This window comes from Malaclemys terrapin, chromosome 2 (genome assembly GCF_027887155.1).
Source record: "Malaclemys terrapin pileata isolate rMalTer1 chromosome 2, rMalTer1.hap1, whole genome shotgun sequence".
NCBI lineage: Eukaryota > Metazoa > Chordata > Testudines > Emydidae > Malaclemys > Malaclemys terrapin.
In genome coordinates, this window is record NC_071506.1 from 962,447 (window position 1) to 990,108 (window position 27,662).

At 63.6% G+C, this 27,662-nt stretch overlaps 1 protein-coding gene across 1 annotated transcript in view; it reads right to left on the bottom strand.

Moving 5' to 3' along the window:
• The window catches only part of LOC128832812 (microtubule-actin cross-linking factor 1, isoforms 6/7-like), an 84,010-nt gene that overhangs the window by 39,465 nt on the left and 16,883 nt on the right, over positions 1 to 27,662 (bottom strand). The window contains exons 8-22 of the mRNA XM_054020440.1: positions 24,227 to 24,346; positions 21,607 to 21,714; positions 21,146 to 21,364; positions 19,476 to 19,679; positions 18,775 to 19,006; positions 17,630 to 17,856; positions 17,298 to 17,420; positions 16,178 to 16,279; positions 12,090 to 12,191; positions 11,353 to 11,499; positions 9,330 to 9,485; positions 7,417 to 7,614; positions 4,905 to 5,033; positions 3,094 to 3,264; positions 741 to 896 (exon numbers count right to left, since the gene is read on the bottom strand). Coding sequence (XP_053876415.1) covers positions 741 to 896; positions 3,094 to 3,264; positions 4,905 to 5,033; positions 7,417 to 7,614; positions 9,330 to 9,485; positions 11,353 to 11,499; positions 12,090 to 12,191; positions 16,178 to 16,279; positions 17,298 to 17,420; positions 17,630 to 17,856; positions 18,775 to 19,006; positions 19,476 to 19,679; positions 21,146 to 21,364; positions 21,607 to 21,714; positions 24,227 to 24,346 — 2,394 coding nt within the window. The remainder of the gene's footprint in view (positions 1 to 740; positions 897 to 3,093; positions 3,265 to 4,904; positions 5,034 to 7,416; positions 7,615 to 9,329; positions 9,486 to 11,352; positions 11,500 to 12,089; positions 12,192 to 16,177; positions 16,280 to 17,297; positions 17,421 to 17,629; positions 17,857 to 18,774; positions 19,007 to 19,475; positions 19,680 to 21,145; positions 21,365 to 21,606; positions 21,715 to 24,226; positions 24,347 to 27,662) is intronic.

The following is a 27,662-nucleotide window of genomic DNA, read 5'->3' on the forward strand; positions in this document are numbered from 1 at the left end:
CTGCCGGCCTGAGCCCTGGGTCGAGGGAGAGTGGGGCAGGTCCCAGGGACTGGCTGGGACGGCCTGAAGCGGGGGCAAGCCGACAAAGGAGAAGGCTCCCGGGGAGCTGAAGCGCGGTTGTTTTGCTGCGTTCTGTGGCTTTGGAGGCCCTGTGAAGAGCTGGGCTGTTACCTGGCTTGGCTGGGGGGCCAGAGCATAGCTGTTGCAATGCCACATAGAGACACTGGGGACGTGGTATTGCAGCAACTTTGCCACGCACCCACCCCCGTACTGCCAGCATCTCCCGGGGAGCCCCCTGCCTGCCCCAGTGCCCCAGAGCACCGTTCCCAGCAGAGCCTAGCACAGACACAGTGCCCGCCGGGGCCCCTCGGGCCATGCCCTGTTACAGGAGAGGCACTGCTGGGAGCCAGGCCCTGTTCCGGGCTGGCCCTGGCTGCAGGCTCTGGGAGCTCACACCGGGCACCGCCGGGTGAGACCAGGTCCCTGCAGCCATGCACCAGACCGGCCAGGCTGCTCCAGGGTCAGCGAGGAGGCAGGGCCCAGCGCCAGCCCCTGCAGGGCGAGCTGCACGGCAGGCTCTCCAGGGGACAGGCGCCCTGCGCAGGGATTGCATGGCAGCAAGGCCTGCCGAGACTCTGCGCAAAGGCAGGTGGGTTCTGTCTGGGGCCATGGGTCGCAGCCCTGCCAGCGCGGCGCCCAGCGCCAGGCACCGAGACAGCCGCTGGGCCAGCCACACTCACCTTGTGCTCCTGGACCTGCCTGAGCACCGTCTCCAGCAGGAAACTGGGCGGCTCCGGGGCACTCAGGCTCTGCTCTGTCTGCCCCAGCCACTGCAGCAGCTCCTGCGCTGTGCTGTGGAACTCCGTGCTGAGCGTCAGCCCCTCCGCCAGCCGCTCCTGGGGGAGAGGAGCCCCAGTCAGAGACGCGCCGGGCCAGCAGGGAGAGCCGGCAACCGCCTTCGGGGCTGTGCCTGCTGCAGCCTAAACCGCGCCCCCCCACACCCCTGTTCCAGCCAGGGACTGACCGGCTGTGCCTGCTACAGCCTAAACCTCTCCCCTCTAGGTGAGGAGACACCCTGCCTCCCCGCCCCCCGTTCCAGCCAGGGACTGACCGGCTGTGCCTGCTACAGCCTAAACCCGCCCCCCCCCCACACCCCTGTTCCAGCCAGGGACTGACCGGCTGTGCCTGCTACAGCCTAAACCGCCCTCCCCCCCACACCCCTGTTCCAGCCAGGGACTGACCCGCTGTGCCTGCTACAGCCTAAACCACCCCCTCCCCGTTCCAGCCAGGGGGGTCGGACAGACACACAATCCCTGCATTGGAGGCACACACGCATGCACAAGTGTACACCTCCTCCCCTAGCCCAGCCATCAGGGACACACACACAAGCACACACCCCTGCGGAGGCACAGACATGCACATATGTACACACACAGCATCAAAGCCAGTGGGACCACACACACACACCCATGTGTGCACCCTTCATCCCATTATAGCCAGCGGACACACACTCACAATTCCAGCCCGTGGGAGACACACACACACACACATTCCCAGCCCATGGGACACACACACATTCCCAGCCCGTGGGACACACACACACACACACACACACACCATGGGACACACACACACATTCCCAGCCCATGGGACACACACACACACACACACACACACACACACCATGGGACGGACACACACACACACACACACACGCACACTGTGACGAAGTGGGGGATTTTCTTATTTTTTTCGTGGTTTTCCAGTGGTTTGCATGCAGAGGGGGTGGGACTCAGTGCCCCTGGGTGTTACTGGTTTAATGAGGTGAGGGGAGAGGGGGTGTGTTTTGCAGAGGACTGGAGAGAGGACGTGGGGACCCAGCCGATGGCCGGGAGGAGGGTGTGACGAACTGGGACTGTTCTTGCTGGGGTGTGGGAATGCTGACAGGGGAGTGTGACTAGGATGGTCTGCATCGGGGGATGGGAGTCGGCCCAAGGGAACATACCTGAGCTTGTAACATGAGAACCCAGGAGGGGGTTGGAGGTCAGGTGACTCCGGGGCCCGGGAAACTGAACAAAGGCTGTGGGAGGGGTGGCTGAAGGCAGAGTGCTGGAAGCAGGCTGGAGAGATGGCTGGGGGGCAGAGATGGCTCTGACCTCCCAAGGGGGGCTGGGACCCCAAGATGGACCAAACTGAGGGGGTCCCAGTTGTCTGTGCCTGCAAGACCTGTCTTGGACTGTATTCCTGTCATCCAAATAAACCTTCTGCTTTACTGGCTGGCTGAGAGTCATGGTGAATCGCAGGAAGCCGGGGGTGCAGGGCCCTGAGTCCCCCAATACTCCGTGACAGAGGGACACCCCAGCGACCGGTGACCTGGCGACCTGGTGACCCGGAGGCCCAGCTGAGGAGACGCAGCCAGTTCTGGCCAGTGGGCGGACAATGGGCTGCAGAGTGAGGAGCCAGTGACCTAACCAGCCGGTTCCAGCCAGAGGGAGAAGCAGGAGAGGAGGCCCCGGTTTACGACCCTGTTTCCCTGGAGAGAAGACAATGGACAGAGGGGGGCTTGGGGCCGGAGATCTCAGATGCCCAGCTGGGAGCAGGGGGGCTCTGGGCTGGAGAGGGGGAGCAGGCAGAGCCCACCTGGATGCAGGGAGACTGGGATGTGCTGGGCTGAGGGAGGCCAGGCCTGAGGGTCAGAGAGTTTCCTGGGCTGTGTTCAACTCTCAACAAATCCTCCTGTTTTAGGCTGTCTCAGAGTCACTCCGGTCTAGAGAACAGGGTGGCATCAACCCCTTCGGAGGTGAAGGCTCCGGGGGTCCAGAGTGAGGGGACTCCCTGAGGGGGCCCACGGCATAGACAGACGTGCTGAGGCTCAGAGAGATGCGGCTCCAGGAGGTGAGGGGCCTGACCCCTGGGAGAGAGGGGACCCCGAGAAGGGCTGTCTCACTGAAAGGGGCACCCCCCATGGACTGCACGGGGCCAAGCGTGGGCACGATCTGTGAGTCCGTGACACACACACACTCCCAGCCCATGGGACACACACACACACTCCCAGCCCGTGGGACACACACACACACAGACACGCACACACACCTTCCTCTCCTGGACCTGGCTGCTGACGCTCTCCCATTTCTGCTCCAGGATGCGCAGGCTGTGCTGGGTGTGGCAGGCCCGGGGCAGGCTGCAGGAGGCCAGCAGGCGCTGCAGCCGGTCCCTCACGCTGTTATACGCCTGCTGCTTGGACTCCAGCTCTTTGGCCAGCTCCTGTGGAGGCACGGCAGGGGGGCAGTGCCGGCCCCGGCTCTCCGGCAGCAGTGTGCAGCCAGGGGCTCGGAGCAGGGCCGGGGACACCTCTCGCGCCGCGCAGGTGCACGGGACCCTTCTCCCCTAGGCAGGGAGCGAAGGGCCCAGGGACATGCCCCGGGACCACGGGCCAGCGGCTTGGCAAGGAAAGGCGCAGGCGTGTAGGATCAGCCCCAGGCCACCGCTCTGGCATGGCGGGGAGGGGGCTGAGGCAGACGTGGCCTGGGGGGGGCTGGGCAGACGTGGCCTGGTGGGGCTGGGGCAGACGTGGCCTGGTGGGGCTGGGGCAGACGTGGCAAAGGGGGGAGCTGGGGCAGACGTGGCAAAGGGGGGAGCTGGGGCAGACGTGGCAAAGGGGGGAGCTGGGGCAGACGTGGCAAAGGGGGGAGCTGGGGCAGACGTGGCAAAGGGTGAGCTGGGGCAGACGTGGCAAAGGGGGGAGCTGGGGCAGACGTGGCAAAGAGGGGAGCTGGGGCAGACGTGGCTCGGAGGGAGCTGGGACAGACGTGGCAAGGGGGGAGCTGGGGCAGACGTGGCAAAGGGGGGAGCTGGGGCAGACGTGGCAAAGGGGGGAGCTGGGGCAGACGTGGCAAAGGGGGGAGCTGGGCAGACGTGGCAAAGGGTGAGCTGGGGCAGACGTGGCAAAGGGTGAGCTGGGGCAGACGTGGCAAAGAGGGGAGCTGGGGCAGACGTGGCAAAGAGGGAGCTGGGGCAGACGTGGCAAAGAGGGGAGCTGGGGCAGACGTGGCTCGGAGGGAGCTGGGACAGACGTGACAAAGGGGGGAGCTGGGCAGACGTGACAAAGGGGGGAGCTGGGGCAGACGTGGCTCGGAGGGAGCTGGGGCAGACGTGGCTCGGAGGGAGCTGGGGCAGACGTGGCTCGGAGGGAGCTGGGACAGACGTGGCAAAGGGGGGAGCTGGGCAGACGTGACTCGGAGGGAGCTGGGGCAGACGTGACTCGGAGGGAGCTGGGGCAGACGTGGCTCGGAGGGAGCTGGGGCAGACGTGGCTCGGAGGGAGCTGGGGCAGACGTGGCTCGGAGGGAGCTGGGGCAGACGTGGCAAAGGGGGGAGCTGGGGCAGACGTGGCAAAGAGGGGAGCTGGGGCAGACGTGGCAAAGAGGGGAGCTGGGGCAGACGTGGCTCGGAGGGAGCTGGGACAGACGTGACAAAGGGGGGAGCTGGGCAGACGTGGCAAAGGGGGGAGCTGGGGCAGACGTGGCAAAGGGGGGAGCTGGGCAGACGTGGCAAAGGGGGAAGCTGGGCAGACGTGGCAAAGGGGGAAGCTGGGGCAGACGTGGCTCGGAGGGAGCTGGGACAGACGTGGCAAAGAGGGGAGCTGGGGCAGACGTGGCTCGGAGGGAGCTGGGGCAGACGTGGCAAAGGGGGGAGCTGGGGCAGACGTGGCAAAGGGGGGAGCTGGGGCAGACGTGGCAAAGGGGGGAGCTGGGGCAGACGTGACTCGGAGGGAGCTGGGCAGACGTGGCAAAGGGGGGAGCTGGGGCAGACGTGGCAAAGGGGGGAGCTGGGGCAGACGTGGCAACGGGGGGAGCTGGGGCAGACGTGCTCCGGGAGCTGCTCAGGGCTGGAGGAAGTGCTCACCAGGTGCGCTGCCAGCTTCTCCTTGGTGGTTTCGGGGTGGTCCCAGACGGGCTTAGAGAAGAAAAGCCGCAGCTCCACGTGCTCCAGCCACTGCAGCAGGTCCATGATCTCTAGCGTGACGTCCTGCACCTGTGGGCGGCCTGGGCACTAAGTGAGCGCGTGCCCCCCGCTGAGCTGGGCCTCGGACACCAACAAGGCACGGAACTGCATGGGACCCAGACCGCAGCCACCAGCAGAGCACAGACCAGCCAGCTCCCACCCCCCACCCCGCCCCACCTGAGCCCCAGTGTGCCGCGGGGTCCCAGCACAGCTCTGTGGCTGGTGAGCCCAGAAACATTCTGTGGCTTCCCAGTGAAATGAATACATAGCGTGTGGGGCATAGCTGGGCGCTGCCCAGGGCCCGGGAAGGAGGTATAGAATCACAGAATATCAGGGTTGGAAGGGACCTCAGGAGGTATCTAGTCCAACCGCCTGCTCAAAGCAGGACCAATCCCCAACTAAATCATCCCAGACAGGGCTTTGTCAAGCCAGGCCTTAAAAACCTCTAAGCAGGGCCGGCTCTAGGATTTTTGCCGACCAAAGCAAAAACAATTTTGGCCGCCCCCCCGGTTCTTTAATTACCCCACTCCCGGCCCCGCCTCAACTCCGCCCCTTCCCCAAATCCCCAGCCCTGCCTCCTCCCCCCAGGCTCTCAAGCCTAGGAGGGAGGGAGGGGGAGAAGCAGCCCCCACGCCAAGGCCACTCAGAGTCCCCCCCCCGCCCCGGGTTTGAGAGCCTGGGAGGGAGGGCGAGTAGCGGCGCGCGAATCAGCTGTTTTGCGCGCCGTGGCAGCAGCAGCGGAGGTGAGCTAGGGCGGCCAGGGCACATTTTTAGGGGCGGCATTCTGGCACCTGCCATGCCGCCCCTAAAAATGTGCCACCCCAAGCACCAGCTTGTTTTGCTGGTGCCTAGAGCCGGCCCTGTCTCTAAGGATAGAGATTCCACCACCTCCCTAGGTAACCCATTCCAGTGCTTTACCCCCTCCTAGTGAAAAAGTTTTTCCTAATATCCAACCTAGACCTCCCCCACTGCAACTTGAGACCATTGCTCCTTGTTCTGTCGTCTGCCACCACTGAGAACAGTCTAGATCCATCCTCTTTGGAACCCCCTTTCAGGTAGTTGAAAGCAGCTATCAAATCCCCCCTCATTCTTCTCTTCTGCAGACTAAACAATCCCAGTTCCCTCAGCCTCTCTTCATAAGTCATGTGCTCTAGCCCCCTAATCATTTTGAAACTAATCATTTTTGTTGCCCTCCGCTGGACTCTTTCCAATTTTTCCACATCCTCCTTGTAGCGTGGGGCCCAAAACTGGACACAGTACTCCAGATGAGGCCTCACCAATGTCAAATAAAGGGGAATGATCACGTTCCTCGATCTGCTGGCAATGCCCCTACTTATACAGCCCAGAATGCCGTTAGCCTTCTTGGCAACAAGGGCACACTGTTGACTCATCTCCAGCTTCTCGTCCACTGTAACCCCTAGGTCCTTTTCTGCACTACTGCTTCCTAGCCATTTGGTCCCTAGTCTGTAACAGTGAATGGGATTTTTCCGTCCTAAGTGCAGGACTCTGCACTTGTCCTTGTTGAACCTCATCGGATTTCTTTTGGCTCAATCCTCTAATTTGTCTAGGTCCCTCTGTATCCGATCCCTACCCTCCAGCGTATCTACCACTCCTCCCAGTTTAGTGGCATCTGCAAACTTGCTGAGAGTGCAGTCCATGCCATCCTCCAGATCATTAATGAAGATATTAAACAAAACCGGCCCCAGGACTGACCCTTGGGGCACTCTGCTTGAAACCGGCTGCCAAATAGATATGGAGCCATTGATCACTACCCGTTGAGCCTGACGATCTAGCCCGCTTTCTATCCACCTTATAGTCCACCTTATAGGTACCGGCCCCGGGAGCTGCGCTGGGTCCGGGGACGAGGTACCGACCCCGGGAGCTGCTCTGCGCCCGGGGACGAGGTACCGGCCCCGGGAGCTGCGCTGCGCCCGGGGACGAGGTACCGGCCCCGGGAGCTGCGCTGGGTCCGGGGACGAGGTACCGGCCCCGGGAGCTGCGCTGGGTCCGGGGACGAGGTACCGGCCCCGGGAGCTGCGCTGGGTCCGGGGACGAGGTACCGGCCCCGGGAGCTGCGCTGGGTCCGGGGACGAGGTACCGGCCCCGGGAGCTGCGCTGGGCCCGGGGACGAGGTACCGGCCCCGGGAGCTGCGCTGGGCCCGGGGACGAGGTACCGGCCCCGGGAGCTGCTCTGCGCCCGGGGACGAGGTACCGGCCCCGGGAGCTGCGCTGGGTCTGGGGACGAGGTACTGGCCCCGGGAGCTGCCCTGGGCCCAGGGGGTGCTGTTGGCAGGACCAGCGGACACGGCCGCGTGGAGCTCCCCCGGCATGTCTTGTCTGTGGCTGAGCCGTGGGCCTGGTGAGTCCCCGTGTCCCGGGCAGCGTCGTTGCAGGGGGCGGGGGCTCCACGTACCTGGCTGAGGTTGTTCTCCAGCTCCAGCTGGCGGCTCTCGGTCTCACTCCGCACAAAGTCCCAGCGCTGGTTGAGCTGCTGCAGGCTGCACTGTAGCGCGTCCGTGCTGTCCCCAAGGCTGGAGAGCAGCAGCCCCTGGCCGGCCTCGTTCACAGACTGGACCGTCCGGGCGTGGGACATGACGTCGTTTCTCAGTACCTGCAGGGAGGCGCAGCCTGGGCGTGGGCCTCCCCTTCGGCCCAGCTGTGCCTCTGCCCAGGGGAGGGGCAGCCAAGCGCCTTCTCTGCCTCTAACCCGCCCGCTATACGAGCACTGCCGCTGAAACCCGCCTCCTGAGCAGCTACAAACGTCTGCGCTGCTGCAATGGGCCCCGGCGCTGCGGGCGCTGCCCTGTCTCTGGGCCTGTCAATGCTGATCAGTAGGGCCCTACCGAATTCACAGCCATGAGAAACGTGTCATGGACCCTGAAATCTGGTCTTCTCCTGTGAAATCTGGTGTTGTGTGTGCTTTTACCCTGTACCATACAGATTTCATGGGGGAGACCAGCGTTTATCAAATTGGGGGTCCTGACCCTTAAGGGAGCAACGAGAGGGGATCACAAGGTTATATGAGGGTGGTTGCGGTATTGCCACCGTTACTTCTGCGCTGCCTTCAGAGCTGGGGGCTGGAGAGCGGTGGCTGTTGGCCAGGTGCCCAGCTCTGAAGGCAGCACCCCACAAGCAGCGGCACAGAAGTAAGGGTGGCAATACCCTACCAGGCCACCCTAACTTCTGCACTGCTTCTGGTGGCGGTTCTGCCTTCAGAGCTGGGTTCCCAGCCAGCAGCTGCTGCTCTCCGGCTCCCCAGCTCTGAAGGCAGCGCCATCACCAGCAGCAGCGCAGAAGTAAGGGTAGCAGTCTGCAAGCCCCCCTATAATAACATTGCGATCCCCCCCCAACTCCTTTTTGGGTCTGTGGAAGCGTATGAAATCAATAGGCAACAGGTTTAAAACAAACAAAAGCAAGTATTTCTTCACACAACACGCAGTCAACCTGTGGAACTCTTTGTCAGAGGATGTTGTGAAGGCCAAAACTATAACAGGGTTCAAAAAAGAGCTAGATAATTTCACGGAGGATAGATTCATAGATTCATAGATTCTAGGACTGGAAGGGACCTCGAGAGGTCATCGAGGCCAGTCCCCTACCCGCATGGCAGGACCAAATACTGTCTAGACCATCCCTGATAGACATTTATCTAACCTACTCTTAAATATCTCCAGAGATGGAGATTCCACAACCTCCCTAGGCAATTTATTCCAGTGTTTAACCACCCTGACAGTTAGGAACTTTTTTCTAATGTCCAACCTAGACCTCCCTTGCTACAGTTTAAGCCCATTGCTTCTTGTTCTATCCTTAGAGGCTAAGGTGAACAAGTTTTCTCCCTCCTCCTTATGACACCCTTTTAAATACCTGATAACTGCTATCATGTCCCCTCTCAGTCTTCTCTTTTCCAAACTAAAAGGTCCATCGATGGCTATTAGCCAGGCTGGGCAGGGATGGTGTCCCTGGCCTCTGTTTGCCAGAAGCTGGGAATGGGCGACAGGGGATGGATCACTTGATGATTCCCTGTTCTGTTCATTCCCTCTGGGGCACCTGGCATTGGCCACTGTCGGCAGACAGGACACTGGGCTAGGTGGACCTTTGGTCTGACCCAGTCTGGACGCTCTTATGTTCTCCCAGGGGCCGTACGGAGCCAAGAGAGCACGGGGCGTGAGTCCGTGACAGGCAGATTTACATAAGTTGGGTGTATTCAAGTCGTCAGGACCTGCTGAAATTCCCCCTGGGGTTCTTAAGGAATTCGCTGAAGCAATCTCAGAACCGTTGGCAATGAGCTGTGAGCTCAGGGAGACCGAGCTGTTCTCTGCTGCGTCTTACCTTGTGCTTGGCCAGCTCGATCTCACAGCTCTGCAGATCCAAGCTCAGCGGGCTCCGGCCCTGCAGCTGCTCTGCCGTGTGGGAAATCCACTGCACCAGCTCCTCCAGCTGGTTCTGGAACTGCCCCAAGCCCAGGAGCGCCGCTTCCAGCTGGTGCTGGGAACGGGAGGAAAAAAACAATGGACCCATCAGACCCAGCTGTGACGTTATTGATATAATCTGGGACCATATAGATCATTGTTGCAACCGAGGTCCTGTAGTGGCACCCAAATCTTGTATAAAGGGGGTCAAATGGGGTGTCTAAGACAAGATTATGGTTTACTGGTTATGATTATGCTGTCTATATGTGTGTATTACTTTTGTAGTTGAAGTTATGAATATTGGCTCTATACTGTCTGTATTTCAAACTTCTGCTATGCTGCTGGGTGACATCCCAGACAAACTGGTGTTAGCTCTGCCGAGCCTGCTTGATGGCTCATTAAGGACCGTCAGCTGTACAATGGACCCATTGAGAGAAGGCAAATATGCCTTGAGACTCAGCAAAGTATGCAGGAACTTGCCCATGTAACTCCAGACTCCATTTTGCTGTAATTTTCCACAGTAAGAACAAAGAGGTGTTCTTCCACCTGGAAAAGACTATATAAGGCTGATGCCTCATCTCCATCTTGTCTTCAATCCTGCTTCATACCTCTGGAGGAACTTTGCTACAAGCTGAAGCTTTGAACAAAGGACTGAGGACCCATCCCAGCGGGGGATGTATTCCAGAGACTTGATTTGAACCTGCAGTTTATTCCATCGCTGCTGCAAGCCTGAACCAAGAACTTTGCCATTACTGTATGGAATTGATTCCATTTAACCAATTCTAACTCTCATCTCTATCTTTTTCCTTTTATGAATAAACCTTTAGATTTTAGATTCTGAAGGATTGGCAACAGCGTGATTTGTGGGTAAGATCTGATTTGTATATTGACCTGGGTCTGGGGCTTGGTCCTTTGGGATCAGGAGAACCTTTTTCTTTTACTGGGGTATTGGTTTTCATAACCATTTGTCCCCATAACGAGTGGCACTGGTGGTAATACTGGGAAACTGAAGTGTCTAAGGAGATTGCTTGTGAGACTTGCGGTTAGCCAGTGGGGTGAGACCGAAGTCCTCTTAGTCTGGCTGGTTTGGTTTGCCTTAGAGGTGGAAAAACCCCAGCCTTGGGCTGTAACTGCCCTATTTGAGCAATTTGTCCTGAGTTGGCACTCTCAGTTGGGTTCCGCCAGGACCGCATTGTCACACCAGCCTCCCTGGAGCCGGGGCCCCCTGCCCCACAGACCCCTGCAGTCAGCTAGGCCAGCTCCAGGACTGAACAAGTAGAACCCGTTTGTGGCAGACACAGCAGAGCCCTGAAGAAGAGAAATCACATGACCAGCACCCACGGACCCCAGTCCCCACCTCCCTGGGCCTGGCAGCTGGGTGACCAGCACCCACGGACCCCGGTCCCCACCTCCCTGGGCCTGGCAGCTGGGTGACCAGCACCCACGGACCCCGGTCCCCACCTCCCTGGGCCTGGCAGCTGGGTGACCAGCACCCACGGACCCCGGTCCCCACCTCCCTGGGCCTGGCAGCTGGGTGACCAGCACCCACGGACCTCGGTCCCCACCTCTCTGGGCCTGGCAGCTGGGCGACCAGCACCCACGAACCTCAGCCCCCACCTCCCTCGGCCTGGCAGCTGGGTGACCAGCACGAACCACGAACCTCAGCCCCCACCTCCCTCGGCCTGGCAGCTGGGTGACCAGCACAAACCACGAACCTCGGCCCCACCTCCCTGGGCCTGGCAGCTGGGTGACCAGCACCCACGGACCCCGGTCCCCACCTCCCTGGGCCTGGCAGCTGGGTGACCAGCACCCACGGACCTTGGCCCCACCTCCCTGGGCCTGGCAGCTGGGTGACCAGCACCCACGGACCCCGGTCCCCCCATCACTGTGGGCCCAGCAGCTGGCGAGTGACGCTCGGGACTTGGGGAGCCTGAAAGTCCTACCTGGCGGCTGACAATCTCCTCCTCCAGGCAATCCCAGCGCTGCCGGAAGTCACTCAGCAAAGCTGGGGGGCCTCTGTCCTCAGCCCCTGCATGGTGCCGCAGGCTCTCCACATCCACCTTGCACTGGTACAGCTCCCTCTTGAACTCCTGGTGGGACGGGACCACGAGCAGCAGGCTTGAGGGCACCTCCAGGCACCTCCCAGTACCGCAGCCCCATGGCACCCTGGCTTGGCACCCACCCAGCACTCTATTGGGGATTCTGCTCTGTGCAGGCGTTCCCCCTCCCCATCTCCCCGAGGGTGCGTGGGCCTGGCCAGGCCCAGGTGGCTGCCCCATCAGAGGGGCAGGGGTACCAGCCCTGCACCAACCTGGTACCAACCTCTCCAGATCTACATGGGACCCAGGGCCCACATTTCCATCTGTCCAGGGCCCCAGGTGCAGCCTGGCCCCTGGGCCCCTCCCCTGGGGAAAGCAATCTCACTGCACACCACCCGGTGCAGCTCCGCACACCCTGCCCCACCTGGCTGAGCCGCCACCCCCCACTGCCAGTCTCTAGGGTGCCGGGGAGGAGGAGGGCCTCGCAGGGCACAGGCTCCGCCCTGCCCAGGTGCACAGTGCTGGGTCCCCTGTGACAGGTGAGGGGCAGTGCAGATGGGCGCCAGCCATGCCAGCAGATCCAGCCCCAGTCCCCCCCCCCAGCAGTGTCTGCGAAGGGCAAAGCCCAGAGCATTTCCCACCTTCAGCTCCGCCAGCTGCTGCCTCACCAGCTCCAGGTCCCCTCCCACCAGGAACTCCTCCGCCATGCGCAGCTCCGCCGTGGCCAGCCAGTCACAGAGCCTCTGGGAAGGGAGGCAGGGAAAGGGGGTTAGGGAGGGGAACCCCCTCCTGTGATGGGGCGGGGGAGGGTGGCACGGCCATGCACACACTCGCTGGTCCCTGGGCTGCCCGAGCACTTGAACAGTGCCAGCTGCAATTCCTCCAACAGGAACAGCAGCACTGCACGCCCGGCTGGGACGAGCCGGGTCAAAGCCGCTGCTCTGGCCTTGGCATGGGCACGGAGCAGGGACTGAAAGCACCTGCACGGCCAACAGGACAGCTCTGGAGACAGCAGGCTTTGCTCACTCCAGCAGCTCCCGGGAGGGGGAGCCTGTGGCTGTCATGGTGGGGTGATAAGCCGGCCCCAGCCAGCCAGGCTCCCGGCTCTCCTGCGGGGCAGTGTGACGAAGTGAGACTGTACTTAATGTTTCCTCTGAATACTGTGTGGGTGCCTCAGTTTCCCCTATGCATTTCTTAAGTCTCCAGTGTGCATAAATGGCCAACACTCTGTATCCTGGCAACAAATGACCGGGGCCCTTCCCCCCTGCAAGGGAATAGCTAAAGGTGAACAAAGAGATCAGGTGACCTCCTGGCCCGGGAAAGAGACAAAGGCCAGAAAGGAGGGGCTGGAGGGGTTTTCAGTTTGGAGCTGGCTGGTGATGGGAAGAGAGGGCAGACGGGGGTCTGCCTCGCTGGGCCCCAGAATGGACCCGGCTGAGGGGTCCTGTTCTCTGGACCTACAAGCTCTCTGTTAGACCGTGTTCCTGTCATCTAATAAACCTCTGTGTTACTGGCTGGCTGAGAGTCACGTCTGACTGTGAAGTGGGGGTGCAGGACCCTCTGGCTGCCCCAGGACCCCGCCTGGGTGGACTCGCTGTGGGAAGCGCACGGAGGGGCATATGCTGAATGCTCCAAGGGCAGACCCAGGAGGTGAAGCCGTGTGAGCTTCTTGCCCTGAAGACGGTCTGTTCCGAGGGAGAGGAGGCTCCCCAAAGTCCTGACTGGCTTTGTGGGGAGCAGTTCCAGAGCATCGCCTGGGGACTCCGTGACAGGCAGTCCCCGGCCCAGCCAGACGGCTCACGGCTCCCCAGTGAGCTAGGGTTGCCAACTTTCTAATCGCACAAAACCGAACATCCCTGCTCTGCCCCTTCCCCGAGGCCCCACCCCTTCTCTGAGGCCCCACCCCTGCTTGCTCCAACCCCCCTCCCTTCGTTGCTCATTCTCCCCACCCTCACTCACTTTCACTGGGATGGAGAAGGGGGTTGAGGTCTGGGAAGGGGATGAGGTCTCCAGCTGGGGGTGCGGGCTCTGGCACGGGGCTGGAGATGAGGGGTTTGGGTGCGAGAGAGGGCTCTGGGCTAGGGCAGAGGTGCAGGGTGGGTATGGGCACTGCGCTGGGTTGTGGGCTCCAGGTGGGGCCAGAAATGAGGGGTTCAGGGTGCGGGAGAGGGCTCCGCGCTGGGGCAGGGGGTTGGAGTGCGGGGGGGGTGAGGGCTCTGGCTGGGGGTGTAGGCTCTGGGTGTAGGAGGGGACTCTGGGCTGGGGCAGGAGGCTGGGATGTCTGTGGGGGAGTGAGGGCTCTGGTGTGGGGCCGGGGGATGAGGGTTTTAGGGTGCAGGAGGGGGCTCAGGGCTGGGCTGGGAGTTGGAGTGCTGGGGGGGGTGCAGGCTTCGGGAGGGAGTTTGGGTGGAGGAGGGGACTCCAGGCTGGGGCAAGGGGTTGGGGTGTGGGAGGGAGTTCGGGGTGCGCTCCCGGGAAGCGGCCGCCAGGTCCCTGCAGCCCCTAGGCGCATGGTGTGACGAACTGGGACTGTTCTTAATGTGGTCTTTGAATGCTGAGTGGGGAGGTTGGCTGGGACGGTCTGCATTGGGGGAGGGGAGGGGAGACTGGCCTTGAGGGAAGATACCTGAGCAGGTAACATGAGAACCCAGGAAGGGGGTTGGAGCCAGGTGACACCTCTGCCTGGGAAACTGGACAAAGGCTGGGGGAGGAGCCGGGGAGAGGCTGAGGGAGACGCTGGAGGGAGTTTCGGTTTGGAGCTGGCTGGGAAAATTGAGGGGAGCCCAGACGGGACTCTGACCCCCCAACGGGGCTGTGATGTCCCTGGGGCCCCAAGATGGACCTAACCGGGGGGGGGGGGGGGTCCTGTTGTCTGTGCCTGCAAGACCTGTCTTGGACTGTGTTCCTGTCGTCTAAATAAACCTTCTGCTTTACTGGCTGGCTGAGAGTCATGGTGAATCGCAGGAAGCCGGGGGTGCAGGGCCTTGTCCTCCCCCACACTCCGTGACACGTGGGCGGTCAGGGAGGCTCCGCGCGCTGCCCTGCTGCCCACAGGCGCCGCCCCCCAGCTCCCATTGATCAGGGTTCCTGGCCAATGGGAACTGCGGAGCCGGCACTGGGGGCGGGGGCAGCGCGTGGAGCCTCCCTGGCCGCCCATGTGCCTAGGGGCTGCAGGGCCTGGCGGCCGCTTCCCAAAAGCCATGCGGAGCCAGGACAGGCAGGGAGCCTCCCTTGGCCCGGGCCCCTACTGCACCGCTGACCGACCTTTTAACAGCCCAGTTGGAGCCACCAGGGTCATTCCGGTCGAAAACCAGACGCCTGGCAACCCTACAAGAGGGGCAGCCACAGGCCCAGCCACCCCCTCCCCCCGGCATAGCCAGCCAGGCTGCTGTCTCCCTGGGGGGCAGCCCCAGGCCCAGCCAGCCAGGCTCCTGTCTCGACAGTGGCGGGCACTGGCCGGTCAGAGGAAGAGCAAGGCCCAGCAGTAGCAGCTGGGGAGACTCGGCCTTGGGGTCGTGTGACGAAGTGGGGGGTTTTCTTGTTTTTCCTTGTTTTCGGTGGGGTTTCAATGGTTTGCATGCAGAGGGGGTGGGACTCAGTTTCCCTGGGTGTTACTGGTTTAACGAGGTGAGGGGAGAGGGAGTTTGTTGTTACAGAGGACCGGAGAGAGGACTTGGGGACCCAGCCCATGGCCTGGAGGATGGATACCCCAGTGACCGGTGACCTGGTAACCCGGAGGCCCAGCTGAGGAGATGCAGCCGGTTCTGGCCAGTGGGAGGACAATGGACTGCAGAGTGAGGACCCAGTGACCTGACCAGCCGGTTCCAGACAGAGGACAGAAGCGAGGAGAGGAGGCCCCGGTTTACAACCCTGTTTACCTGGAGAGAAGACAATGGACAGAGGTGGGGCTTGGGGCCGGAGATCTCGGATGCCCAGATGGGAAGCAGGGGGGCTCTGTGCTGGAGGGGGGAGCAGGCAGAGCCCACCTGGATGCAGAGAGACTGGGATGTGCTGGGCTGAGGGAGGCCAGGCCTGAGGGTCAGAGAGTTTACTGGGCTGTGTTCAACTCTCAATAAACCCTCCTGTTTTACGCTGGCTAAGTGTCACTCCGGTTAGAGAAGAGGGTTGCATCAACCCCTTCGGGGGTGGAGGTCCCGGGGGGCCAGAACAAGTGGACTCCCTGAGGGGGCCCACGGCAGAGACAGACGTGCTAAGGCTCAGAAAGGTGCGGCTCCAGGAGGTGGAGGGGTCAACCCCGGGAGAGAGGGGACACCTGAGAAGGGCTGTCACACTGCAGGGGGTTCCCCCCATGGACCGCACGGGGCCAAGAGTGGGCACGATCTGTGAGTCCGTGACAGGTCGTCCCTCCCGAGGGGGGCTGGTGCCCAAGGGGGTCTCTCCCGTATTCGCATTCACAATTGCCATAGTCCTGCTACTGGCACCAACCCACGAGCCCCCAGCTCCACAGGCCAGGACCCGGTTGCAGCCCCTCTGGGCCGGAGGCTGGTGCCCGCAGGCAGGCAGAGGCCGGAGTGGGCTGGGGATTGTCCTGTGAGCAGGCAGAGGAGCGAGGCCTTTTCTGGCTGGTCCCTGCAGACCCCGTAAGCTGCCCCTTCCCTTCCCTGCCACAGGCCCGACCTGCCCCCGGCCAGTACCCCGTGGGGCAGGGTGGGGCCGGGGCTATGCGCGTCGGGGGGCAGGAGGCGCACGTGGGGGTCTGTCCACGCACCTGCATGGCCTCCTGGTAGCGTAGCGAGGCCTGGAGCTGCTCCTGCAGGCGGCCCTGCCGCTCCGTCCACACCTTGCTCAGGCTGTGCCACGACGAGTAGAGCTGCGCAGAAGGGAGGGGCACCGAGATCAGCCTGGCACTGCCCCACGGAGCCCCCCGACTGCCCCACGGGGCCCCCCCGACTGCCCCACGGGGTCCCCTGACTGCACCATGGGAACCTCAGCCTCACGGGGCCCCCCGACTGCCCCACGGGGCCCCCCGACTGCCCCATGGGAACCTCAGCCCCACGGAGCCCCCACTGACTGCCCCATGGGGCCCCCCGACTGCCCCATGGGGTCCCCCCGACTGCCCCATGGGAACCTCAGCCCCACGGGGCCCCCACTGACTGCCCCACGGGGCCCCCCGACTGCCCCACGGGGCCCCCCGACTGCCCCATGGGAACCTCAGCCCCACGGAGCCCCCACTGACTGCCCCACAGAACCCCCTGACTGCCCCACGGGGCCCCCCGACTGCCCCATGGGAACCTCAGCCCCACGGAGCCCCCACTGACTGCCCCACGGAACCCCCTGACTGCCCCACGGGGCCCCCCGACTGCCCCATGGGAACCTCAGCCCCACGGAGCCCCCACTGACTGCCCCACGGAGCCCCCCGACTGCCCCATGGGAACCTCAGCCCCACGGAGCCCCCACTGACTGCCCCACGGGGCCCCCCGACTGCTCCACGGGGCCCCCCCGACTGCCCCACGGGGCCCCCCCGACCGCACCATGGGAACCTCAGCCCCATGGAGCCCCCCGACTGCCCCACGGGGTCCCCCAACTGCCCCATGGGAACCTCAGCCCCAGGGACCTGCTGACTGCCTCACGGAGCCACCCGACAGCCCTGCGCAGCCCCCACTGACTGCCCCATGGAGCCCTCCAGACTGCCCCACGGGGACCCCCCCAACTGCCCCATGGAACCCCACCCACTCTGCCCGCAGATCCCCATCCGGCCCCTGGGGAGCCCCGCCCATTTGACCCCACAACAGCCCCACACACATGCTCCAAGGGGCCCTCTTAGGGGACAGGTGGTGTGCCCCACTTCCCACCCTTCACGGGCCCGGGGCCCCGTCACACCCCCTCACATCGTCCAGGCTCTTGGTGACGTCTGGTTTGTCCGGGTCGCCGCAGGACGACATCAGCTCCACGCCCAGGATACCCAGCGTGTCCAGGTCGTTCTGCAGCGCGTCGATCTCCTCTCGCAGCGCCTGCGGGGCAGGGACAGGGCTGGGTGCCCGGCCTCAGGCACATGGCCAGGGGCCCACAGCGGGGCCCTGCCCCAGGGACTGAGCCTGGTGCTCTCAGCTCCTGTCTGCTGCCCCCGGGTGCTGTGAGAGCTGCCAACCACGGGGGCCACGGCAGGCCGGGCACTGCACCCCCCGGCCCCCTGCCCTCCTCCCCCAGCGCTCGCTGGTACCTGCATGGTGCGGAGCCGCGCCCGGACGGCTTCGGGGTCGGAGCCGGCTTCCTCCAAGTCCAGCACCATCTGCTGGGTGTCTGTGAGGGTGACGGCCAGCTCAGCGAGCCCCTGCCAGAACCGCTCGGCCAGCGCCAGCAGCCCCCTGAGCCACCGCTCCCGCTCCTCGGCCTGCCCGCGAAGGCAGCGCCACTGGCTGCACAGCCGCTCCGTGCGCTCCTGGATCACTGCGGGACCGGAGACGGGCGTGAGGGGCTGGAGAGAAGCACGGACCTCCCGTCCCCAGGGCCCCGCAGCACCGCCGCCCCCAGTGCCAGCCCCCAGGGGCACGGACCTCCCGTCCCCAGGGCCCTGCAGCACCGCCGCCCCCAGTGCCAGGCTCCAGCCCCAGGGGCACTGACCTCCCGTCCCCAGGGCCCCGCAGCACCACCGCCCCCAGTGCCAGCCCCCAGCCCCAGGGGCACTGACCTCCCGTCCCCAGGGCCCCGCAGCACCGCCGCCCCCAGTGCCAGCCCCCAGCCCCAGGGGAACCCCCAACAATTCCCCCCTGCCCAGGGTCCAACAGTGCCACCTGCAACCCCCCAAGCCCAGGGGCACTGATCTCCCATCCCCAGGGTCCCGCAGCACCACCCGCCCCAGTGCCAGCCCCCAGCCCCAGGGGCAATGACCTCCCATCCCCAGGGTCCCGCAGCACCACCGCCCCCAGTGCCAGCCCCCAGCCCCAGGGGAACCCCCAACAATTCCCCCCTCCCCAGGGTCCAACAGTGCCACCTGCAACCCCCCAGCCCCAGGGGCACTGACCTCCTGTCCCCAGGGACCCTGCAGCACCACCGGCCCCCATCCCAGGGGTGCCCCCCATTAATTCCTCCATCCCCAGGGCCCAGTAGTGTCACCTGTCCCCCCTCAAACCCCTCCCCGGGGCCCTGCAGTGCCGTGCTCTCTCCCCACTTCCAGGCTCATGCAGCTTTCACTGTGCAAAGGGGCTGGTGTGTGAGGTGGGAGCAGCCTGGCCCCGGTCCGTCTCCCCCACACAGGCAGCAGGCTCGGCCCCTGGGGGTCTCTTGGGATCTGGAGCTGCTGGCGCTGAGTGCCTGTTCCATGGGGCGACCCCGGGCAGAGCCTCGCGGGGCTGCAGACACCGGTACCTTTCGCCGCAGCGTCGGCGTGAGCCATCTGCATGCTGGCCAGCAGCTCGGCCCCCTGGCTGCGCACGGTCTCCAGTGCCACCCCCAGCTTCTCCAGCTCGCCCAGCGCCAGGCTGTTCTCGCAGATCTGCTCCCGGAGGTGGGCCGCGTCGCCCCGGACCGCGGGGGGGTTCTGCACCCGGCCCTGGAGCCGCTCCAGGCTCTCCAGCAGAAAGTCCATGCGCTCCGTGAGCTGTGGGAGACAACGCGGGGCTTACCGGGGGTTTCTCGGGGGCCCAAGGGATGGGCCCCCAAAGCTCCAGCTGCCTGGTGGGGATGGGGATGGGGCAGGCTGAGAGATGGGGTGTGGCTGGAGCACAGCCCAGACCAGCTCCCCCGAGCAGGGTCCCATCCGGCCTGGGCAGCACCCAGGGACCCATTGGTCCTTCAGGCACTCCTAGGGCCAGCTCCCCTTCCCCTGGCAGGCCAGGGCCCCTCCCAGGCACCGAGCAACAGCTCCGGCCAACCCATCGCTCGCCACCCAGAGTGTGTGGTGTGGGGACACCGGGCTGGCTGGGCCCCTGGAGACACTGGGCGAGGTGCCCACTGGCCAGCCCAGTGACATGGGGGCCCCATCCTGGGCTCGGCGGCCCATGGGCCTGGTCCGGGGCGGGGACTCCGGGCCGTGCTGGGCCGGGCTGTCACGGAGCTGCTCTGTGTACCTGGCTGTAGCGCGGGATGGCATCTTCCAGCACCGTGGCTGCCTGGCGCACGTGCTCCCGGATGCTGTCGTACTGCTCGTCCGCCGCCTGGCACCGCTGCTGGAACGGGGCCCCCTGCTCCGGGCTCAGCTCTGCCAGCTGGGCGGAGACGCGCTGCAGCTTCCCCATCAGGGGCCGGTGCTCAGCAAGGGCCTCCCGGAGACACTGCGGGGACGCGAGTGTGGGGGGTAAACACCCAGTGTGAGGGTGGCAGGGAAACCCACAGACACACGTGGGAGCGAGGGGAGCACTGCTCTCTCCAGCTGCCCCCCGTACCTCCCTGGACGTTATTAGTTTGGCCTCCCTCTGCCCACCCCACTCCCTCATGTCCCGGCGATGCTCCTGTCCATCAGTGCCCCCGTCTCTGCCCATCGCCTCCCCTGGCCCCAGCCTGACCTGAGCCCCGGTCACTGGCAGCCTAGAGAGCAGGGCCAGGCCCCACAGTGGATGGCACCGCCTGGGCCCGCAGCACAGGGGAGTGCGGCGTGGAGGGGGCCCGTGGGGAGAGGTGAACGCCGCTGCCCCTTAGCTCTCAGGTGACAGACCCTGCACGCTGCTGGAGCCACTGGGTGCTTGGCCCCTGGCAGGATCGGGGCCCTGCCCCTCATCCAGTTAGGGTTGCCAACTTTCTGATCGCACAAAACCAAACTCCCTTGCCCTGCCCCCTTCCCTGAGGCTCCGCCCCCTGCTCACTCCTTCTGTCGCTCACTTTCCCCCACCCTCACTCACTTGCTCATTTTCACCGAGCTGGCTCAGGGGGCTGGGGTGCAGGACAGGGTGAGGGCTCCAGCTGGGGGTGCATGCTCCGGGTGGGGCCGGAAATGAGGAGTTCAGGGTGCGGGAGGGGACTCTGGGCGGGGCAGGGGTTGGGGCGCGGGAGGGGGTTCAGGGTGCAGGCTCCGGGAGGGAGTTGGGTGCGGGAGGGGACTCTGGGCGGGGCAGGGGGTTGGGGCGTGGGAGGGGGTGAGGGGTGCAGGCTTAGGGAGGGAGTTGGGTGCGGGAAGGGACTCTGGGCGGGGGCAGGGTTTGGGGTGTGGGAGGGGGTGAGGGGTGCAGGCTCCGGGAGGGAGTTGGGTGTGGGAAGGGACTCTGGGCGGGGCAGGGGGTTGGGGCGTGGGAGGGGATGGGTGCGGGACGGGGTGAGGGGTGCAGGCTCCGGGCGGCGCTTACCTCGGGCAGCTCCCCAGAAGCGGCAACACGTCTGCTCCGAAGCGGAGGTGTGGCCAGAAAGCTCTGCGCGGGTGTGGGCTGCCTCCGCCCACAGGCACCGCCCCTGCAACTCCCATTGGCTGCGGTTGCCGGCCAATAGAAGCTGTGGAGCTGGTGCTCGGGGCGGGGGCAGTGCGCGGAGCCTCCCTGGCCTCGCCTTGGAGCTGAGGGACATGTCACCACTTCTGGGGAGCTGCACGGAGCCGGGCAGAGAGCCTGCCTTAGCCCCGCTGTACCACCGACTGGACTGTTAACGGCCCGGTCAGCAGGGCTGACTGGAGCCACCAGGGCCCCTTTTCGCCTGGGCGTTCTGGCCAAAAACCAGACACCTGGCCAAGGCCACCCTACTCCCATTCCATAGGGCCCCTCCCAGTTCTTGGGCTCCGTCCCCGCAGCCTCGCTCGCCTTCCAGCCCCGCTCACCTGCAGCAGGTCCTGCTGCTCCTTGAAGGCTTCCCAGCTGATGGCGTCCGGGGAGAGCCGCGCGGCCACCAGCTGCGTCTCCTCCAGCCAGGGTGTGAGCTCGTCATGGGCCTCAGCGAACTGGGCTAGCAGGGCCTGGGCCCGCTCCAGCTGCACTGCGCAGGCTGCGCTCTCCAGGAAGAGCCGCTCGGCTTGCTCCCGGAGGGACTGCGCTGACGGCTGGGGCAGAGAAACAGCTCACAGGGGTGCGCACGGCGCTGGCCAGAGCATGGGCCATGGGCCTTCTCCCCGAGCGCACTGGCTCTGCCCAGCCCAGCCCACGGGCTGCGGGGCTTTTCCCCATGGAGCAGCAGTGTCACCTGGTGGCTGGTTGGGGAACGCAGCGGGTCAGGTACCCGAGGGGACACCCCTTGCTGCCCATCACCCACGGGCCCCTGGCCAGAGGCCGTGCCGGGTCTCACCTGCAGGTGCTGGTGTGAGGGCAGGGGCCAGGCACGGAGCAGTGGGTCGGAGATCCCCAGCAGGCGCTCCACCAGGCCGCGGTGGTGCAGAACCTCGGCGGAGAGGAGCTGAGAGGGAGAGAGGCGTTAGCACAAACCCTGCTGCTGCCCTCCCCCGTGGGGAACACAGGCAGGCGAGGATCCAGCTGCCTCTGCCCCGGGCAGGAACCCCAGCAATACGCCTGCCAACTCACCCGCTAGGCCACACTCACCGGGGGGGTTCCCTTGGCAGACAGGCAGGCGAAACCCAGTTCTCTCTGGCCGCCACTCACTGCCCTGCGCTGGGCACGGTGCCTCTGTCATGGATGGCCCTTGTCTCCATGCCCCCAGCAGTCCCAGAGCCAGCGAAGCTGGGCCGAGCCGGGGCAGCTCTATGTATTTTGCAGCCCCAAGCATGGCAGTCAGGCGGCTTTCGGCCAGCTGGTGACGCGGATTCGGCGGCGTGCCTGCGGGAGGTCCACTGGTCCCGCGGCTTCGACGTACCCGCCACTGAATTGCCACCGAAGCCATGGGACCAGCGGACCTCCTGTAGGCATGCCGCCGAAGGCTCCCTGACTGCCGCCCTCACAATGACCGGCACGGCGCCCCCCGCGGCTTGCCCCCCCAGGCATACGCTTGCTGCGCTGGTGCCTGGAGCCGCCCCTGTCCCGAGTTCCAGGGAGCTCTGCACGAAGGGGATCTGAGCTCACACGCGGGGAAAGCAGGTCCTACCCCCTCCGACAGGGCACTGCGGGCTCGGCTCTGCCACGCTCTGGCAGCGCCCATGGAGCTTGTCGGGCTGAGCGCCTCACTGACCTGAACGTACTGAACTGCTCGTGAAAGACGCCTGCCCTCCGTCAATGTGTCTGCGTGTGTGCATTGGCTAGAGTGGCGCAGTCTGTGTGAATCGGTGGGTGCTGTGTGTGTCTCGGTCAGCGTTTCTGAGTGTGTATGTGCACAGGCTACCGTGACTCAGTCCGTGCGAATCATGTGTGCTGCGTGTTGCAGTCGGCGTGTGTATGTGGCTCAATCCGTGCAAATCAGTGCGTCCTGCGTGTCTCGGTCAGCGTGTGTATGCGACTCAGTCCATGCGAATTGGTGCATGCTGCGTGTTGCAGTCGGCGTGTGTACGTGACTCAGTCCGTGCGAATTGGTGCATGCTGCGTGTTGCAGTTGGCGTGTGTACGTGACTCAGTCCGTGCGAATCGGTGCATGCTGCGTGTTGCAGTCGGCGTGTGTACGTGACTCAGTCCGTGCGAATCAGTGCATGCTGCGTGTTGCAGTCAGCGTGTGTACGTGACTCAGTCCGTGCGAATCGGTGCATGCTGCGTGTTGCAGTCGGCGTGTGTACGTGACTCAGTCCATGCGAATTGGTGCACGCTGCGTGTTGCAGTCGGCGTGTGTATGTGACTCAGTCCGTGCGAATCGGTGCACGCTGCGTGTTGCAGTCGGTGTGTGTATGCGACTCAGTCCATGCGAATTGGTGCATGCTGCGTGTTGCAGTCGGCGTGTGTACGTGACTCAGTCCATGCGAATCGGTGCATGCTGCGTGTTGCAGTCGGCGTGTGTATGTGACTCAGTCCGTGCAAATCGGTGCACGCTGCGTGTTGCAGTCGGCGTGTGTATGTGACTCAGTCCGTGCAAATCGGTGCATGCTGCGTGTTGCAGTCAGCGTGTGTATGTGACTAGGTCCATGCGAATCGGTGCATGCTGCGTGTTGCAGTCGGCGTGTGTACGTGACTCAGTCCGTGCAAATCGGTGCACGCTGCGTGTTGCAGTCAGCGTGTGTATGTGACTCAGTCCGTGCAAATCGGTGCATGCTGCGTGTTGCAGGCAGCGTGTGTATGTGACTAGGTCCATGCGAATCGGTGCATGCTGCGTGTTGCAGTCGGCGTGTGTACGTGACTCAGTCCGTGCGAATCGGTGCACGCTGCGTGTTGCAGTCAGCGTGTGTATGTGACTAGGTCCATGCGAATCGGTGCATGCTGCGTGTTGCAGTCGGCGTGTGTACGTGACTCAGTCCATGCGAATCGGTGCATGCTGCGTGTTGCAGTCGGCGTGTGTATGTGACTCAGTCCGTGCAAATCGGTGCACGCTGCGTGTTGCAGTCAGCGTGTGTATGTGACTCAGTCCGTGCGAATCGGTGCATGCTGCGTGTTGCAGTCGGCGTGTGTACGTGACTCAGTCCGTGCGAATCGGTGCACGCTGCGTGTTGCAGTCAGCGTGTGTATGTGACTAGGTCCATGCGAATCGGTGCATGCTGCGTGTTGCAGTCGGCGTGTGTACGTGACTCAGTCCGTGCGAATCGGTGCATGCTGCGTGTTGCAGTCAGCGTGTGTATGTGACTCAGTCCGTGCAAATCGGTGCGTGCTGCGTGTTGCAGTCGGCATGTGTACGTGGCTCGGTCCATGCGTGTACATGTGGCCACGTACCTGGCTCAGTGCATGTGTCCAGGGGAATCCAGCGGGGAGAGGAAACGCAGCCTGAATTCCCGGCGCTGGCTGGGGCATAGGGAACACCCTGGGCGCGTGCTGCCTCCCTCTGAGGGATTGGCGTCTGTGTAGACGGGAGACGGGGCTGGGCGCGGGGCCGGCATTCCTACCTGCTGAGCCGAGAGCTGTGAGCAGATGGCCTGGGCGTCCAGCTGGACCGGCCTGAGCTTCTCCAGGTGCTGGCCGAGCCTGGCCAGGTGGGCGTGTTCGGCCTCCAGGACCTGCTCAAACTGAGACAGAGACGCCCCTCGGGTCAGACGCCAGGTGTGTTGGGGGGGGGAGAATTGAGCATGCACGAGGTGATTGGTTAAATTCTGCCTAGCAGGGCTCGGAGCATTTAACGGTTAACCCCTTTCCCCTGTGCTCAGCCCAATCACCTGAACTCTCAGGACGTTGTCAAGCGGAGAGCTGGAGACACCAAGAGATGGAGAATCCCCCTCCCCCTCAGTCCCTTGGGAGGTAATTTCCCTCCCTGCTAAACACGTCGGGCTCCAGTTTCCAGCCATCGGTCCCTGTTGTGCTTTGCTCAGTCACAGAGCCCTCCGCACCTGCTGTGTGCTCCCCACCACGGTGCCTGGACACGGCGCCCGAGTCACCTCTCAGTCTGCGTTCTCACAAGCTAACAGCCGGCGTGCCTTACGTCTCTCGCTGCCAGGCGTTTTCTCCAGCCCTCCAATCATTTCCTGGCTAAGCTGCACCTCTCCAGTTTTCCCTCAGCCTTTGAAATGTGGCCCCCCAGACTGGGCCCAGTATTCCAGTGCTGGTCTCAAATCACCTCCCTGCTCCTGCTCGCTACTCCTGGTCATACAGCCACAGGTCGCTGTGACGGAGCAGGGAGCAGGGCAGATTTGACCTGGGAATGTTGCAGGGGGATTGCAGTGAGGAGGGGGGACTTCCCTTGAAGGAAGCTACCTGAGCTGTAACCTGAGCCAGGAACGGGGGTGGGGAGAATTAACACCTTCTGCCCGGGAGACTGAACAAAGGAGAGGAGCAGCGGGAGGGGCTTGAAGTTTAGTTTCGGTTTGGGCTGGGTGTGCAACGCAGGGAACCCCAAACTGGGGTCTAAGCTCCCTGAACCTCCCAGAGGGACCTAATTGAGGGGGTCTGGTCGTACCTACACGCTCTGCTTGAGACTGTGTTCCTGTCCTTAAATAAACCTTCTGCTTTACTGGCTGGTTGAGAGTCGCAGTGAATCTCGGGAAGAGGGGTGCAGGGCCCTGACTCCCCCACACTCCGCAACAGTCGCACTAACCGTTCTTGCCCCAGCATCGCACTGAGCAACCACGAGCTGCTTGGCCACTCTGACCCCTAACAGCCCCGTCTCTAGGGACCTAGGCACTCCTGGGCCCCAGACCTACGGCCTTGCATATCGCTGCTGCCCAGGACACAGCCCCGTCTCTAGGGACACAGGCACTCCTGGGCCCCAGACCTACGGCCTTGCACATCGCTGCTGTCCAGGACACAGCCCCGTCTCTAGGGACACGGGCACTCCTGGGCCCCAGACCTACGGCCTTGCATATCGCTGGTGCCCAGGACACAGCCCCGTCTCTAGGGACACGGGCACTCCTGGGCCCCAGACCTACGGCCTTGCATATCGCTGCTGCCCAGGACACAGCCCAGTCTCTAGGGACACAGGCACTCCTGAGCCCCAGACCTACGGCCTTGCATATCGCTGCTGCCCAGGACACAGCCCCGTCTCTAGGGACACGGGCACTCCTGGGCCCCAGACCTACGGCCTTGCATATCGCTGCTGTCCAGGACACAGCCCCGTCTCTAGGGACACGGGCACTCCTGGGCCCCAGACGTACAGCCTTGCATATCGCTGCTGCCCAGGACACACCCTGTCTCTAGGGACACGGGCACTCCTGGGCCCCAGACCTACGGCCTTGCATATCGCTGGTGCCCAGGACACAGCCCCGTCTCTAGGGACACAGGCACTCCTGGGCCCCAGACCTACGGCCTTGCATATCGCTGGTGCCCAGGACACAGCCCCGTCTCTAGGGACACGGGCACTCCTGGGCCCCAGACCTACGGCCTTGCATATCGCTGCTGTCCAGGACACAGCCCCGTCTCTAGGGACACGGGCACTCCTGGGCCCCAGACCTACGGCCTTGCATATCGCTGCTGCCCAGGACACAGCCCCGTCTCTAGGGACACAGGCACTCCTGGGCCCCAGACCTACGGCCTTGCATATCGCTGGTGCCCAGGACACAGCCCCGTCTCTAGGGACACAGGCACTCCTGGCCCCCAGACCTACGGCCTTGCATATCGCTGCTGCCCAGGACACAGCCCTGTCTCTAGGGACACGGGCACTCCTGGGCCCCAGACCTACGGCCTTGCATATCGCTGCTGCCCAGGACACAGCCCCGTCTCTAGGGACACAAGCACTCCTGGGCCCCAGACCTACAGCCTTGCATATCGCTGCTGCCCAGGACACAGCCTCGTCTCTAGGGACACAGGCACTCCTGGGCCCCAGACCTACGGCCTTGCATATCGCTGCTATCCAGGACACAGCCCCGTCTCTAGGGACACGGGCACTCCTGGGCCCCAGACCTACGGCCTTGCATATCGCTGGTGCCCAGGACACAGCCCCGTCTCTAGGGACACGGGCACTCCTGGGCCCCAGACCTACGGCCTTGCATATCGCTGCTGCCCAGGACACAGCCCCGTCTCTAGGGACACAGGCACTCCTGGGCCCCAGACCTATATCCTTGCACGTGGCTGTGTTCAAATGCATTTTTTAAAAATGGGGCCAGTTCACCAAGCAATGGCGATCACTCTGGGGGTGCGTCTGCCCTGCAGCTGGGTGCGTGCTTCCCAGCATACGTCGACAGACACATGCTAGCTCTGCTCAAGCGAGGATGTGGCCGTGGGGGCACGAGCCGCGGCTCACATTAGCACCCGAGTCCAAACCCCCTTGGTGCACACTCAGGAGCTCGCCAGCGCTGCGGTGGCCCCCTGCTATTGCAGTGCGCTAGCGGGTGTCTGTCTCCCACACTGGGACGCACGTTCCCACTGCAGCAGGAGGGATAGCTCAGTGGTTTGAGCATTGGCCTGCTAAACCCAGGGTTGTGAGTTCAATCCTTGAGGGGGCCACTTAGGGATCTAGGGCAACACCTGTGTGGTGCGCTGTCCTCGTTACTTACCGCTCTGCCAATGTCTGTCTCCTCTGATGGAAGTGGTGAGCACCTAGAACAGTCCCTGGGGAACCCCACTAGGTACACCCTGAGCCTGAGTCTCGGAGGAGTCCTTGCTGACAGCTGCTTTCTTAGATCTCTGTTACCTAGTTCCTAATCCATTTCACCTGTGCTTCTACAGCGCTAATTGTAGTGAGACTGCCGGGCTGTACCAAGCCAAAGGCCTCCCGAAATCTATTACATCTGTGCAACCAAACCTGTAACCTCATCACAAACAAGCCCAGGTTTGTTTGACAAGACCCATGCCCCATAACACCGCGGTGACTGGCAGTAATTCGGTTCCCTCCCTTTAACTCTATATTAACTACAAAAAGAAGAACAGGAGTACTTGTGGCACCTTAGAGACTAA